Source organism: Alligator mississippiensis, chromosome 2 (assembly GCF_030867095.1).
Source record: "Alligator mississippiensis isolate rAllMis1 chromosome 2, rAllMis1, whole genome shotgun sequence".
Taxonomy (NCBI): Eukaryota; Metazoa; Chordata; order Crocodylia; family Alligatoridae; genus Alligator; species Alligator mississippiensis.
This window is the reverse complement of record NC_081825.1, coordinates 100564618-100582068: the sequence shown is the minus strand read 5'-3', so window position 1 is coordinate 100582068 and position 17451 is coordinate 100564618. Positions and strand designations below refer to the sequence as shown.

The window sequence follows — 17451 nt, the reverse complement described above, 5'->3', positions numbered from 1 at the left end:
GGAACCATGCTATCAGGCCTGCAGGGCTTCTGGAGAGCCTGGGGAAAGCAGAGCTGGGGCCTGCTGTCAATCCCTGAGGTATGGAGTCAGATGGCTGCAGTAGCCCCACAGTTGCCACTTACCCTACCACCACTCCATCCAGATCTGGCTTAATGAGCAGCTACACAACCTGGATTTGGCCCAGGGGGCCAGGTAAGTTTAACAACCTTCATTTAATAGAAATTACTGACACAAGAACAAAGGAGGAATATACAGGTCAGGAATAAATTTGGCTTGGAAATAAGACGAGGGCTTCTAACAATCAAGGTTGGAAGGTTTTCCTTCCAATAGGAGTACCAGGGCAAAAGCTGAAACTTGATCAGTTTAAGAAAGGGTTTATATCAGGGGTCAAAGATATGGCCCATGAAGCCATATCACCCAGGTCACCAGGCTGCCTGAACATAAACATGCATTGGCACTGGCGGATTATGCTGCACCACATGGGCCATATGGGGCACCTGCAGCCAGTCTGGCACAGGCTGCACGTGGCATGGGGCTAGTCTAGGATGTGTGCTGCATGCAGTGCCCATGTCAGACGAGCCCTGCACTCTGGATCTGGGGCCAGTTTAGATTGGACCACAGATGGGTCATCTGATCTGGATCCAGATGGGGCCTAAAGACTGGCTCCATATGTTGAACCTAGCTGAGGGACATGCGTCGCAGACTGACCCCACATGCTGAATGTAGTGCATACCCTAGACTGACTCCCTGGGCTATGTGTGGGGCTGAGGCAGGGGGCAGAGCATGCTGCTAGGGCCCGTATGTGCTGCATAGGGCATGCAGGGCTAGAGCCGAGGCATGTGATGCAAGCAGCACACATGTCAGTCCAGAATGTGCTTGGACTAGCCTTATGGGCTGGATCCAGCATGTAGGGCCTCCTTGTGGCCCCAAGACTGGCTGGATGAGTTTGACACCCCTGGTCTATAACGTGGTTGCTTAGAATAGCAGAGGATTGGATCTGATAAAACAGAAGGTCCCTTTCAATCCTGTATCATTATGTATTCCCTTTCAGCAGTAAAAGCAATTTTAGTTTTACAAGCAGATAACATTTTCAAAAGACATTCTTTGTGTTTTAAAATGATGGCCAGTATAAAAATGTAAGAGCACACCCAACTGCAATAGAAAGTCCTCCACAGAAACTTTTAACATACTTCAGATTATTCTGCTCTTACATAATGTGCATGTGTCACGGGGGAGCATCTCCATTATTTTTTGAACGGTGTGTGTGTGTGTGTGTGGTATGCTACAAGACCACCAAAAAAAGTTAACCTGATGAAAGGCATACAGAGCCTGAGTCAAAGTCAATGGAAAGACTCACTGATTTTGAGGGGTTTTGGGTCAGGCCTATGATATTCTCTCCTCTCACTGATTGTACAGGAACCTAATACTGCATAACACAGGGGTGCCAAAGATATGGCCTGCAGAGCCATGTCATCCAGTCCACAGTGCTGCCTGCTGCATGCAGCATGTGCTAGCCCTGGCCCTAGTCTCAGTGTATGCTGTATGTGATGCCTACACCAGACTGATCCTACATGATGGATCTGGGGCCAGGTAGAATCAGGCCCAAAGACAGGTTGTCCATGCTGGACAGGGTTGCCAACCCAAGAAGATTTCTTTTACAGACAACCTTCAAGCTTTTAATTGACAGCCAAACTTTTTTACGGACACATGTTTTTATTGATAAATGCTTTACATAATGTAAATGTAACTCTTCTGTTAGGCCTTGCCTTGTTACTAGACCCCAGTTAGAAAGGGCTGGGTTCAAATTTGGGGGTTCAATATCAAGCGCAGTAAAACAAGTTTGGCTGTCAGTAAAAATTGTGCAGTTAAAAAAAGTTTTTGGGGGTTTGCAATCTCACTTGACTGCAACCCTGGTTTTGCACTGTGCTGCCTCTCCCACCTATCTTCTCCCTTCACCCCTACCCATGGCCACAGCCCCCTACACAACCTGATGGTCCTGACTGCACTGTGTTGCATGGGCACAAGCTGCACAGCCATTCCAACCCAGTTCCTAGCACTACCCCTGCTGGCTCCACTCTCCTTGTCCTGGCATGCGCCCCCAAAAAGCCTACCTGTGACCCAGCCAAAGCTGCAGCCACAGCTGCAGCATGTGGTTAAGAACACAATCTGTGCTTCTACTCAGACATGAGGTGAAGCTGCTGTGCTCTGCCTGTCAGAGCTTCAGTGAAGCTCCAGCTGTTTAGCATTTTTACTGATGGCTAAAGGTTTTCTTTACAAATTAACTTTAATGATAGCCATTTTTACTCTGATATTTTTACCGACAACTGGCAACCTTGGTGCTGGATCCATTGCTTAAGTCTGGTCTGGTACAGGCACCACATTCAGGACACACTCCAGACCAGCACCATGTGCTGCATGCCATGCCAGGTTGCACATGCCCTGAATCAGTCCCCATGTGCCATGTGGGCTGCAGGGGCTGGCACATGCTGCATATGGCCCATGGGACTGAAGCCAATGCATGCACTGCAAGCAGCTTACATGGCTGGGTCCAGAGTGTGCCTAGACCAGCCCTGTGCTCTCCAGTTACTTAGTACAAGAAAGTATCTTTTAAAATTAATTCTGCCTTTCAAAAACAAAGTGTGTGTTATATTCTGGAGTATTTGGCATGCAAGAAGATATAGTAGTTCCATTTCCAGGCTGTCAACACGAAGCGCATCTAAACTAGTTTCATTCATGTTTGTTTTTAACAGTACTTTTCCTATTGCTTGTATTCTCAAGATGCTTAAACATGTTTTCTTTACTAAACCCAGCTTCTTTCAAGTAATGCTACATTCTGGTGTTTGTGACATTACTATTTATAATCTCATCATTAAAATAACTATTATAAAATACAGAATTTAGAAAGAAAGAATCACTGAATATATAAAACAGAAGAAACAAGGTGATTAGGCATCATAAAGCTTCTACTTTGACATAAATGTCATGGTAATCAGTTTTGATAGAATACGAACTAGTACATGACAGTAACATGGAGTTTTTGCTAAACATATTTTTAAAAGTACATGTGAATGTTGCAAAAGCTCTTTAACATTCTGCATTTAGCTAGTTTTTCAAACACACATCTGAAGAAAATAAAGTATATAAGAAAGTACTGTATTTACTCAAATAGAAGATGACCCCATTGTAAGAAGACCCCCTAATAATTAGATTTAAAATATTTTCCAGGTAAAGAATCTAATTATTGGAGGTTTGCCTTGAATTTGTCCCCCTGCTACTGCTACAGCAGAAAAAATAAATCTGGGGATCAGGTAACCCTTTGTTCTCTGCTTCTCCCCAACATTTTCTCCCGGCAGCCCTCTCCCCCTCCTGATCTCCGGACCCTGATCTCCCTGAGCATGTAGACATGAGGAAAAATTTTGAAAACAATCCTGAAATTAAACATGGCTATAGAAATTTGCATATAGTACCTATAGACTTAGTTCATCCAGAATTGATGTATGTTATCTTTTTTGAAAGTGCTGCAAATTTTAGCACAAGTCTTTCATAAACACAATTTTGAGCAGCACTTTGACACCTAATTATATCTAGTATAAACTATTTTTTCTGCAAATATATATATGCGCGCACACACCATACACATGCACACATCCCCTTACTGGTCTTAAACATAGTATAAACTATGCATGGTATTAGTTCAAAGCCAAAAGGTTCATCATTTATGACAGTTCACTGGGCTGGGCCCAACCAGAGTCAACAGCATTTCAAGCCATGATGAGCCAAGACACTGCATATAGTTCATCCAGAATCCCTCTGTGGTCCCCTCTCTCAGCCTGGCGCATATGATTAGTGTGGGCCCATCCTCCACACTGAGTGACCCCACAGCTCTGCACTGCTCAGTATGTGTGTATACTCCAGATACCTCCCACGAAGGATCAATGTGTAAATTAGCCCCTACCCACAAGTGGAACAGGGTGTTCTTGCCACAAATCCTGGGATCTTCAAAAAATCTATGTGCAGATGAGGCACAGAGCAACCTTGTTCAGCTTCACTTTGTGGAGGGCAGGACCATATTAATCATATGTGCCAGGCTGAGAGAGGGGCCAATGGAGGGATTCTGAGTATGTCGTTGCTCACCATGACTTGAAAAAAAGACTTGGCAGTAAGGGAGAATGTGCTAAATGAGCACTACTATATATCTTATTCAGATGGGCTGCACTAACTTATCCTTGTGGTAGGCTCCCATCAGCATGTTTGCCCAATGTGGACCATGTGTTTTATAGTCACAGAATCATAGAAAATTGGGGGTGGAAGGGTCCTCAGGAGGTCATCTAGTGCAACTCCCTGCTCAAAGCAGGACCATCCCCAATTAGATCATCCCAGCCAAGGTTTTGTGTAACTGGGTCTTAAAAACCTCCAAGGATAGAGAGTCTACAATCTCCCTGACAAACCTGTTCCAGTGTTTTACTACCCTCGTAGTGAGAATTTTTTTCTTAATATCTAACCTAAACTTCCCTTGCTGCAACTTGAGACCATTGCTCCTTGTTCTGTCATCTGTCAACACTGAGAACAGTCTAGCTCCATCCTCTTTAGAACCCCCCTTCAGGTAGTTGAAGGCTGCTATTAAATCCCCTCAGTCTTCTCTTCTCTAAATTAAATAAGCCCAGTTCCCTCAGCCTCTCCTGAGAAGTCACATGTTCCAGCCCCCTCACCATATTCGCTGCCCTCTGCTGGACTCTCCAATTAGTCCACAACCCCGGGGGGGGGGGGGGGGGCGGAGAAAAATTGGACACAGTACTCCAGATGTGGCCTCACCAGTGCTGAATAGAGGGGAATAATCACTTCCCTTGACCTGCTAGCAACACTCCTGCCAATGCAGCCCAGTATGCCGTTACCTTTCTTGGCAACAAAGGCACACTGTAGGCTCATATTCAGCTTACTTTCCACTGTAACCCCAAGATCCTTATCTGCAAAGCTGCTGACCAGTCAGTCAGCCCCCAGCCTGTACCAGTGCATGGGATTGTTCCATCCTAGGTGCAAGACTTTGATTTGTCCTTGTTCAACCTCATGAGATTCTTTTTGGCCCAATCTTCCAATTTGTCTAGGTCACTCTAAATCCTAGTACTACCACCCCCCAGCATATCTACTACTACCTCCAGCTTGGTATCATCTGCAAACTTGCTGAGAGTGCACTCTGTGCCATCTTTTAGGTTGTTGATGATGATATTGAACAAAACCAGTCCCAGGACTGACTCCTGGGGCACTCCACTTGATACCAGTGGTGAACTAGACATTGAGCCATTGATTATATTACACTCTAAGCCTGATCCTCCTGCCAGTTTTCTGTCTGCCTTGCAGTCCTTTCATCCAGCCCATACTTCCTTAGCTTGCCTGGGAGAATGTTGTGAGAGACCGTATCAAAAGCCTTGCTAAAATCAAGATATACCACATCCAGTGGTCTCCCCACATCCACAAAGTCAGTCAGCTTGGTCAGGCAATACTTGCCCTTGGTGAATCAATGTTGACTGTTCCTAATCACCTTCTTCTCTTCCAAGTATTTAACTGAACATCACCCATCCTGAACTGAAAGTCACCCAAGAGAATGTTAGGTTAAGTATGTGATTTACTGTATGTACTCAAATCAGCATGGGGAAAAAAAACCCCTCATCTTATAATTGCATACAAAGACATCTCACTGATTACACTGCTGCCAAAAGCAGCACATGAATTAGGGTTACCATATTTTCAGTTCCAAAAAAGAAGACATCTGTGGGCAGTGGATGGTGGGAGGGAGAAGGGGGTGCAGTGATATGCTGGCACCCCAGCCCTGCTCATTACATTGCCCCTCACTCCCAATCTACAGCCCCACAGCCCTGCTGCTGACCCTCACTCCTGACCCACAGACCCCAGCCCTGCCAGTGCCCCTCACTCCCAAACCACAGTATGCTGTTCCCCTGGGCCATGCTGGTAACCCTCGCTCCCCACTTGCAGTCCCCCACCCCTGCTGGTGCCCCTCACTCCCAACCCGCAGCCTCCCACTCCCCCCAGCCCTGCCAAAGGGGCCCCAGCTGCCCCTGTCCAGACCGAGCTGCAGCACGGTGGCTCAGAGCAAGTCTGGCCCCAGAACAGGCTGGAGTGAAGAGGAGGGGAGGCTTGTGGCACCCCTCCTTCCTAGGCTGGGGCTGCTGCACCATGCCAGGAGTCCCGGCCATGCCCCTGGTTCCTCCCCCACCAGCGACTCCTGTGAGCATGGGCACTGAGCCCTGTGCTGCCAGCCCAGCCACAGAATTCCACACTGTCCACTCCCTTCCCCTGCTGGAGGGGCAGCCAATCCTGCCTCCTGCCCCTGTCCTGCTGCACCCCAGCCCCCCAACCAAGACTTACCTGCCTTCAGCTCCTGGGGCACGTGCAAACAGCTGGTGCTCCCTGCCTACTCCCCTTGCCCTGCTCCCACCAGCGGAGCAAAGCAAAAGCCTGGACATTTGGTCAGATTTGAAAAACCCACCCAGATGGAGATCAGAGGATTCAAAAAGAGGACATGTCCGGGAAAACCTGGACATATGGTAACCCTACACATGCTCAGCATTGGAAACCAACTATGAAGTTGATTAAATGCAGCCAACACTGAGCATGACTAAGGGAACTCATGGGCAGGATCCCCTGGGAAGCCAGACTGAGGGGGAGAGGAGTCCAGGAGACCTGGCTGTAATTTAAAGAAGCCTTACTGAAAGTGCAGGAACAAACCATCCTGGTGTGCAGGAACACTAGCAAGTATGACAGAAGACCACCTTGCCTAAGCAGGGAACTCTTCAGTAAACTAAATCACAAAAAGGAAGCTTATAAGAAGTGGAAACTTTGACAAACAACTAGGGAGGAATATAGAAGTATTGCTTGGACATGCAAGGATGAAGTCAGGAAGGCCAAAGTGTAACTGAAGTTGCAGCAAGAAAGGGAAGTGAAGGGTAACAAGAAGGGTTTCTACAAGTACACTGGTAGCAAGAGGAAGATCAGGGAAAGTGTGTGTCCCTTACTGAATGGGGGAGGCATCCTAGTTATAGAGGATGCTGAAAAGCCTGAAGTATTCAATGCCTTTTTCACCTCAGTCTTCACAGGCAAGGTCAGCTTCCAGACACCTGGCAGCACAGTTTGGGGAGGAGGTAAGCAGCTGACAGTGGCAAAAGAACAGGTTAGGGACTATTTCAAATAGTTAGGGATTATTTAGAAAAGCTTTAGTACAATTGTATCACAGGAAGGTGAGGGCAAAGAACCTCCTGACTGCTTGGTTTCATAAGAGTGTGGTCCAGGTGCTCATCCACATGCAAGGGCAGCGAGCAAAGCAGCGCTAACCATCCCAAAAGGGCCTGAGACAGAAGCCTACTTATACAGAGAAGGGAAATGCTGCCTTCTGTGGAGTACTGACATGTCACCCAGGATCACTTGCTCATAGGGGAGGGCTGAGATCTAGCACTTCCCTGAGGCATTCAAACCCCTCCTCATCCTGGGGCAGTACTTAAAAAACATGTCCCAGCCCTTAGCAAAAAGATACAAATACATACATGCACATGCACACTATAATATTTCTGCATGAAGTTATATTTTAAGGAAACACTGGAATAATAATACAGTTAAAACTGATACAGGATGCCATGCTCTGAAAGTTCTGTCTTACAGAGATGTAAAAACAAAGGTGCTGACAACTGGAGGGTATTAAAGAGATCACAGCACTATTATCTTCACAGCATGATGCTACATTTGGTTCAACTGTCTTTGATTAATGTAAATGTGCCCAGATGCTTTGGTGATGGCAGCTTATTTTGTACAATTCAAACAATAAGCAAACATGCACAATTATGCTTGTTAGCTTTTGTCCCAGCCAAATTACAACTCAAGGACTTGATTCTTTCACATGTACTCATGTCAAACAACCCATGTACTTCGCAAATCAATAGTCCTGTTACAAATTGGAGTTAATCAGCTTCAGCAGAGGTGCCAGATACAGAATCTAAATAATTACATTCTGCATATGTAAAGCCCCTTTTTGGGTTGTGTTTGCCACTTCCCACTATAACCTAGGTCAATATTATCATGTGCAGTTAAAATTTTGCTTTCATTCCAGAGGAGGTGACAGCTATTCCAATATTCACAGCAAAGAACGCAGCTTGAACAACTGGACTGCAATATTTGTAATGCACTGTGTAACCCATTTCAGTGAATTATTATAAATGGAAAATTGTTATTGAAAACAGGAAAGGTAAATGTATTAGCAAATCAAATCATTAGGGATCAAAACAGTAAGATAACAGAAAAAATAAGGCACTTTTATAATTCCAATGACAGGATAAAATCCAAAGAATTAAATTATGAACTTTCTCAATGCTTTTGTGCGATGATTATCACCCATACAGAAACTCCTTCAAAGGGGGATTTCTTCTGTCCATTTAAAATATTTAGCTATTTTTCCTTTTTATGTCTTGATTTTTTTCACTTTAGAAAGTTAAACTCCTGGCATTCTGTCTTAAAACTCTTAATTACTATACTTTTACTGCTTGTATTTCTTCAGTATCTAACCTAAAACAGAAAGGATAGAATGTTGCCAAAGTACTCCCATATACAAGACCTGATAACCCTTAACAAAACCCTGCAAAATGTTGCAAAGAAATGTGAACAGCATATTCCCATGTTAGCATGCAATCAATGCTTTCTAGAGTGCTTTATGTTTCAACACTTTTCTGCTTGTCACATATATGAACCCAAATGTGAATTCCAATTTTTCAGAGGTCATGAAACATGTCCATCACCACACTATTGTTTAGAATCTAAAATATTAAGTGTTAAAAATAAGAGTTATAATAAGGATGATTATGCTGGGCTTTAATGTAGCTGAATATCGAGCTTTTTTGTCTCCCAGGAAGTCAAGTGTTTATCAGAGAAGTTTATAATAAGAGTTGGTATTTTTAAAAAATCTAAATAAGTAGACTTATACAGATAAAGTCTGATAAGCAAGGGTATAAGATATGAGGTTTCATACAGCAATACTCAAATCCCAGAATTTCTCTCTCAGTAAGCCTTATACAAACATAAGTTAAGTAGTGGAAGTATTCTTTTCAGAAGTGTGACTGACAATCTCACATTTAGCACCCTTCATTTAAGATGATAAATTATTTGCGAGAAATGCATAATTTATTACAAGCTTTCACTCTTCTTCCCTGTGTGCACTTCAACATGTCTTTAACACCTTTGTTAAAATGACTCATGTTTACATTAAGAGACATTTACAAACATAGAAGGCAATTGAAGACATTATATGCTGTCAGAAATTGACTTTGGCACACCTGAGGGCAAAAGTTAAAACCATGATCACCAAGGGGCAAACCATCCAATGGTGGGGGGAACTCCCAAACAACTTATTTGCATTCTAGTAGCACAAACAATGCTTCTTCAACTGTACATGGGAAGACCACTTCTTCCTTAAAAAAGCTTTAGTCATCATAAATATTATCACTAGAATACAATGTTGCTAATTACATTGTAACACAGGGGTGGGCAACTATTTGGGCCTGTGGTTCACATAGGCCCTTTTGGGGAGCTGCCACAGGCCAGTCAGCACCCCGCCACTCTCCCTTGTGCCGTACAGCTCCTTCCTGCCATCACCACCAGTGCACAGCAGCAGTTGAGCACACAGCCCTAGCCTCAGCCCCACCCGCTCTGGACTCGCTCTGACCAGCCCCGGACTAGCTGCAACCCATATGCACAGTCCCGACCCTGGCCTGCCCTGCACTTGCTCTGGACCAACTGCCTACACAGTAGTAGTAGTGGCCGGGCAGAAGCTGCTGCTAGATATGAGGGAAAAAGCAGCTGCCTTCCCCTTGCCACTGCAGTGCCCTTCTTGCTGCAGCTGTCCAGCGCTTGGGCTGCCCTGCAGCTCCTCTCTGCTGCTGTCACTGCCACCTCTGGGCTGCCCAGCAGGGCAACAGAGAGGACCTGCAGGGCAGTCTGGGTATAGGCTCCAGGCAGCTGCAGCAAGAAGGGCCCAGCAGGGGGGAGATGGTCGCTTTTTTCCCATGCCTAGCAGCAGCTTCTACCTGGCCACCGTTGCTACTCAGTGTGGGTGGGCAGTCCAGAGCAGCTGCGGGGCAGGTTGGGGTCGGGGCTGTGCATGCATGTTCCGGCTGGTCCCGAGCTGGTTTGCTTCAGCCGGGGAGAATCCGGAGTGGGTGTGGGGTTAGGGTTGTGCACGCAGATCTCCACTGGTACCATGGGAATGTGGCCAGTGGCAGAGGCAGCTGGAAGGAGTCACTGCTGCCTGGGCTGCCTAGAAATGCAGTCTAGGCACAGAGCCACCTCAGCCCTGCTGCGTGTCTGGGGTGGTGGGATGTGCTACAGGCCGAATGGCACCTGGGCCAGGCAGGACAGAGGGACCTGCTGTGAGCTGAACAAAGTCCCCCCCAGGGGCTGGATCTGGCCCACGGGCTGTCTTTTGCCCATCCTTGGTGTAACAGATCTCTGGAAGAAAATTCAGGGCTTTGATAACATTTATAAGCATTACAGCACAAACCACAGCCACTTGTAGTCTTTACACTGACTTCAATGGGCACTGAAGGGTTTTCAAACATGCTTAATGTTCCCCAACTTTGCTCCTATTAAAGCCAGTGGAGGGTTTACCTTACTAAATTGAAAAATCCGTTCTAATGAATAACATACGAAGGATCAAATAATGCCTGATGACATGCAAGGCTATTATACATCAATAAATCCAAGAGAACTGTGGCACTGTGATAATGAAGGACGTTGCAGCTTTTGCTGTTTCTTCCACCAAACACATATTCTGTTTAGATCTATGTTGAAAAGTGATTTAAAGTGCTCATTCCTTTCAGGAGGCCAAACAGCTTGCAGTGATATGAGTAATAGTAGAGTATATAATGGGCACATCTACACATGTAATTAACATACATGAATAAACTCTGGAGCATATTGTTCTAGAGTTTATTCGTGTGTAGCACATGGAATGTAGTCAGAGCAGTCTGGGGTAGCAGGGAACCCAGGGAGTCAGCCTGCCAGCCCAGGGCTGCTCTAGTCAGGCTCCATCTACTGTGAGGGGACTGCTTGGGGCACAAGGTGCTTCAGTGTGGGAAGCTGGCAGGTTGTCCGCACACTAAGGCACACTGTGCCCTAGTCAGCCCCACAAAAGTACATGGAGCTGGGGGGAGCAGATGTGGGCTGCCTGTTCTCCCTGGCTTTACATGCTGCAGAGTGGCTGACTGGGGTGCAGTGTGCCTCAGCATGCGGGCTGCCTGCCAGCTAGCCCTGTGCAGAGGTACACTGCATCCCAGCCAGCCAGGGCAGCATCTACATGTGCACTGCTGCACACAAAAAAACTCCGCAGCAGGGTAGCACTTGTATGTTACAAGTGCTACCCTGCTGCAGTTTCTTATTTTTGCGCACCCTAATAGGGGCACATGTGTGGACACCGAGATGTTTACTGTGCAGTTAATTATTCAACTGCATAGTAAACATCTTGTGTAGATGCACCCAATGTGTATTTAACTGGCTCTACTTAGTCCTCAATTATTGTCAGAATTGACTGTAAAGTACATATGCCCACTTGCGGGCTCCCAAGCTTTGCTTGCACGCTGGAAATTTTTATCGCATGCTACCAGTGAAAAATATTCAAGCCAGAAGGTAATATTTTGTTACCTGATCTTTTATTTGTCAATAAAGAAATGCTGCTGATGTAAAAACAGGCTTTTATCTTGCTTAACAATTAGTAATCTCATTTTTTAAAATTGTTTTACCAAAAATGCACCTTTCCTCAGACTTCCGTCTCTAAAGACCTCATCATGTCTGTCAGGCATAACAGGGTTCAAACTGTCAGTTAGAAAATGAAAAACCTGCATAGTTTTAAAGATGATAAAACAAAAGGATTGCTCTTCAAAAGTGGAAGTGGGGTCTGCATAAATGTACTGTTCTGAAGAACACCCCAGGTGCATAAAGAAGAGCAGAAGAGAGGAAGACAATGAAGAGAGCAGGTCATTCGGAGCAGTTCCTTCCTTCTAAAGAAGTGAAACCATCACTTTGTCTTTGATCAGGTACTTTTTCTAACCTATACAACATCCATGGTCATAGCTATGCTTCAAATGCTTTACCAGTTTACATATGCCAGTGCATTCTCTTATCAGTGAGGTCCTCACGAGGATGCAGCTAGATTGACAAAACTGTGACTTGTTCTAATATATAAACATTTATTGCCCCTCCCTCCCAGTGCACAATAACTTGAATCAGTTAAAACAAGTCTGTTGGTATAACCAAGTCCACACTGGGGGTACTTTGCTAGCAGAGTATATTGATATTCCTATGTTGGGAAAGTGTTCCAAGAATTAGACAATGCATAACTTATGAATTGCATTTTAGGCTGGGTCCAAACTTTCAGTCCTTTCTAAGGGGTTGAATTACATCATCTAGATATTAACAGTAAGATAACAATGTTCAACCCCAAATACAATTTTGGAGCTGCATCAATAGGTGAATTAAGTGCAAGACATGGGAGATGATAGTGTCCTCATTACTCATCATCACTGGTTAGGCTTCACAGAGTACCACGTGCAGTTTGGGGCTCACATTTTAAAAAGGGCATGGAGAAGTTAGAGAGGATCCAGAGGCAGATGATAAAAATAATAAAGTGCTTGGAAGGTAAGTCATATGAGAGGTTAAAGGAAACAGGCATGTTTAGCTTGTGGAAAAGGTGCTTGGGAGGGAACGATAGCAGTTTGCAAATATATGCCATACAGAAGAGGGAAAACACTTTTTCTCTTCTGCTACAGAGGGCATGATGCAGACCAATGGCTTGAAGTTGCAGCAGAGTAGGTTTAGACAGGATATCAGCATAACCCTCTTCACTGTTAGAACAGTGAGGCAGTGGCATCAACTACCTAGGTAAGTTGTGAAATCTCCATCACTGGAAGTGTTTCAGAAGAGCTTGGACAAGCATTAGTCAGGGATGAAGGGATGATCTAGGACTAACTATGCCTATAATCTGCTATGGGTATTTCCCATATTTCTGGGCTTTGCTAGTTGCCACATGAGGCCAGGAGGGAATTTTTTTCCTCTTTCTGTTGCTTTGTGTGTCGGGGTATTTTTTTTAAACCAGTGCTCAGAAGGACTGGAAGCTGCAGCCAGGCTGGGGATTTTGACTGGGGTGTGCCAGTGCTCCTGTTGGGCCTTAAACCCAGAGGTTTCTAGCAAAAGGATCTTGCCCCTCTACTCAGGGTCAACCTGATCACCATATCTGGGGTCAGGAAGGAGTATTACCCAATAAGCAGACTTATACAGACTGTGGGGGTTTTCCTCTGTAGCAGCAGCAAGGCACTGGCCACTGTTGTCCTCTTGTTTTACTTGTGGCAGGTGAGGATGTTAAGTCTTGTGTGTCAGGATTGACTGTGTAGTTTTATTAATAGGTTAGACAAGGATTTTTATAGGGTGGTTCTAGCAAGGTTGAGGCCATGGGGCTGTGCAGCCCCTGTCCAGTTCAGGCTCAGTTGCGGCCCTTCCCTTGAATCTCACCTGCTATGCCTTGCTCTTAAATGAAGGTTATAAAAGGGAGGCTGCCTGCGGGCTCTGCATAAGCCTGAGCCTATGTCGATCCCTACTGGGCCTTTCCTGGGTCCCCCCAGTCATAGTCTTGTGCCCCAAGCAAGCAGGCCTTCTCAACCTGTCTGTACCCCTGCTGGGTACCTGTCGTCTTAAGGGCTAGTGCTTGGCTCCATACCTCCCCTACACCATGCTCCAAGCCTTGCAGGTGTTCTGCCTCTGTGATGTTGTCTACTTATGCACTCAGCCCCTTTGGGCCTTTGGACCCCCCCCCCCAGTCCCCTACACAGTCCCTTCCTCGACTCAAAACTCTGGTCCCGCATTGAGCCACTTCTCTAGGCTCTCAGACCCCTGGTCCAGCACACCACCCCTTCTCCGTGCTCCTGGACCCCCGGTCCAGCACACCACCCCTTCTCCGTGCTCCTGGACCCCCGGTCCAGCACACCACCCCTTCTCCGTGCTCCTGGACCCCCGGTCCAGCACACCACCTCTTCCCAGGGCTCCTGGACCCCTGGTCCAGCACACCACCTCTTCCCAGGGCTCCTGGACCCCTGGTCCAGCACACCACCTCTTCCCAGGGCTCCTGGACCCCTGGTCCAGCACACCACCTCTTCCCAGGGCTCCTGGACCCTTGGTCTGGCACACCACCTCTTCCCAGGGCTCCTGGACCCCTGGTCTGGCACACCACCTCTTCCCAGGGCTCCTGGACCCCTGGTTCGGCACAACATCCCTTCCCTGGGCTTCCAGACCCCTGGGTCTGCATGCCGCTCCTTCTCTGAGCTCCCCAAACCCAGTTTCTACACGCTGCCAGTTCTCCAGGCTCCTGGACCCCTGGTCTGACTCACAGCCCTTCTCTGGACTCAGGGACCCTCTGGTCTGGCTTAGCTCCTCCCTGGGCACCAGGATCCTCTGCGCGCTCAAAATAAAACAAAGGCCACTTGCTTGTAAAACTCAGTCCTTCTCTGCCCAGGGGACTTGCGTCTGCTTCCAGGCAGAAGAGTTGTTTATATAAGTTCCAGTCCCTTCAGGAACCTTGCTGCCCAGAGATCCTCACCTTGTGGCTGCCAGGGAGAAACTGCTTGACCAGCTCAGGGTCTGGGCTTACATAGCTCCAGCTTGAGCCCTCTTCCAGTCAGGTGATTCTCTCATTAGCCCCCTGTACCACCTGCAAGCAACCTTGCAGGCTGCTAGCTCCCTTAAACGACCAGGCACACCCCAGTGTCCTGCTACAGTGGTTTGGATAGGGATGATCCTGCCTCTGTGTAGTGGTTGGACTAAATGACCTCCGGAGGTTCCTTTCAGCCCTACTTTTCTATAATTCTATTATTTTAACTTAAGCCTTCTCAAGAGAGTTGACAGCTCCTCAGGACCTACTTGTATGTAATACAATGTGGAACTCGATCTCAGTTAGTAATCAGGCCCTGACTTGGGACCAACTACTGAGTAAGACTCGAACATCCAGAAGTGCCTTGTTAATGTTGCCCAAAGGTTTTAGTAATCTGTCATCCTATTTCCTATATCTTACAGACCTCATATATAAAAATACCCAGGGGTTTAACTGCCCAAGTGTGAGGATAAATTTACCTGGACAAAACCTCAACTGGCTTTAGGCCTATTTTGGCCATCTGATAGATTTCTTACATTGTATCTTACAGTGCAAGCATTTTTCTTTGACTCAACATGTCTGACAGAGCATATATTTTTGTGGTACTGTCAAATGAATAGACCTAGACTTCTTAGAAAAGGAAGTAGCAAGTATTGAGTTTGATGTTACATATTTTCCATTGTCTGTTTGTAAGAAGTTATGTTTCAGTTACTGACAATAAATTCTTCTGAGTATAAGCAACATGAAATCATCCAAACTTCTGTTTAAGGAATAGTATTTAACAGGTGGTGAATTACTTTATAAAAGAGACTGGACTTTTAATATCAAAATACTTACAAAAAGCAGCAGCAGCAGTGGAGTTATAACAATGCCCTGGAAAAAACAAAAGATGATCATTTGTTAGCCTGGAAGCAGAAATACTTTTACTGCCATCTAAAACCTTGGTGTGGAAACACAGTCTTACTGTAATTTAGCAGAAAGCTAAGTAACAAAGAAAGGACAAGTTCAGTTTAGTTCTTCACTGCAAACATTCTTAAGTGCCTGCATAGGAATTATTTATACTTGCTGGGTGCATCTACAGGAGACTTTTACTGTGGAGTACACTAATTAGCTCTGAAGTAAAACGTCAGTATCTACACATACAACACTATTAGGCTGGAGTAAATGAATTTACTCTGCTGTAGGATAGCACTGCCCAAAAGTGCTATTCCACCGTGGGGCAAATACCGCTAGTGCAACACACATGTAGATAGGGATCTGACTGGCTAGGGCATGGGGTGCTACAGTGTGGGGGCTGCCTGCCAGCTAGCCTTACACTGTAGCACCATTGTGCCCCAGCCATCCCTTCCACAGCATGCTGAGCCGGGGGGAGCAGCCCCAGGCTGGCAGGCTTGCTCCCAGGGGTCCTCTGTCAGCTGGGGCTGTGTTGCCTCAGCTCAATGTGCTGTGTTCCTAGGCTCATGTAAAGATGCTGCACCCAGGAGCAATAAACTCTGGCATGACAGCGCTGGAATTTATTCAGGTGCCTTAATAGCATGTGTATGTACACCCAGTGTAGTTAAATCTAAATTATCACCCTTGGATTTAGCATTTCCCATTTTAGACTGGAGTCTCCCTTTCCCAACACACACAATAGAGAAGTATAGTTCACTGCCTTGTAAAGCTTTTTGCCAGTAATGTGTTCTAACCTAACTTGGTTAAAATGCCCCTCCTTAGAAGGAGACAGGTTGTTCAGTCCCAGGCTGCCTAAGCCATGATCCTCTCTTGAGCAAAGGCTGCATCAACTGTGATGAATTAGGTGTCGTGATTTTGTAATGTAAACTGATATCCCCTAGGAAATGAGCTGAGATCTCAAAACTCATTTCACTTGATTAGACTCCATGTCTCAGTGGTAGAAGGCAAGTCTTTCATCTAATTTAATCACACAGGACCACCTTAGCTCTCCACATCCCCCAGGCAGAGACAGGCAAAAGATTTGTTTTCTTCACTGACAGGGAACAGGTTTAAGGCTGATGACTGGACAAAATGCAAGACTAAGTTTCATGAAGGCAAATCTTAAAATGAGTTGTTTGGGCTGGGAGTTGATATGCTTCAGTTTCATAGCTGTAAATGGCAATTGTCCTTCACCCTTCCATCACACATCAATATTTTATTGTTATTTGATAAAACCATCCTGTTATTTAATACATATTAATTCACAAATCTTATTTAGAATGTATATTCTAATCCAAGATTCTTATTCTTCAAAATATTTATTAGATATCATTATTCCATAAACTACTTGAAAGCTCTATTTATTTTCCAACTTGTTTGTGTCAGTCTATCTTTGGTTACAAGTGGGGCGGGGAACAGATGCTGTTAACACTTTTTGGTAATTTTTCTTTTCAATCACTCAGCTTTACTCTGGCTTCTCAAATCTTCCAACAGATAAAACAGAAAGCTTTGCATGAACGTTTCTGTATTTGTTTGTGACAGACTGCACTCTAAAAGACCCCGCTCAAGGCAAGCCATTGACTTAGTCACAAAGATAACAGGAAGCTCTTATTCAAAACCAGATGCGACAGGAAGCTCTAAGAACTGGGAATTCCCCAGGTACAAGGAAATCCCTAGGTGGCAGAATAGCGCAACAGCTGCCTTATGCTTCCTACTTCTGGACCCAAATATATAGGTGTGGGTTTCAGGAGTAGGAGGTGACATGTCAAATGTACTTCAATGATCCCTTCAGTGGAACAGTCTTTTGAGCATCCTTGCTGCTGCTGTAGCGA

General features: G+C 45.7%; 1 protein-coding gene across 2 annotated transcripts in view; it reads right to left on the bottom strand.

Annotated features, from left to right (window-relative positions):
• SLC10A7 (solute carrier family 10 member 7) overlaps nucleotides 1–17451 on the bottom strand; it is a 215304-nt gene that overhangs the window by 57690 nt on the left and 140163 nt on the right. Inside the window, exon 6 of one of the 2 annotated variants that reach the window (XM_014593664.3) lies at nucleotides 15524–15559. The exons of the other annotated variant lie outside the window; for it this stretch is intronic. Within the exon in view, the coding sequence (XP_014449150.1) occupies nucleotides 15524–15559 (36 nt within the window). The remainder of the gene's footprint in view (nucleotides 1–15523; nucleotides 15560–17451) is intronic. 2 annotated transcript variants of the gene reach the window in all.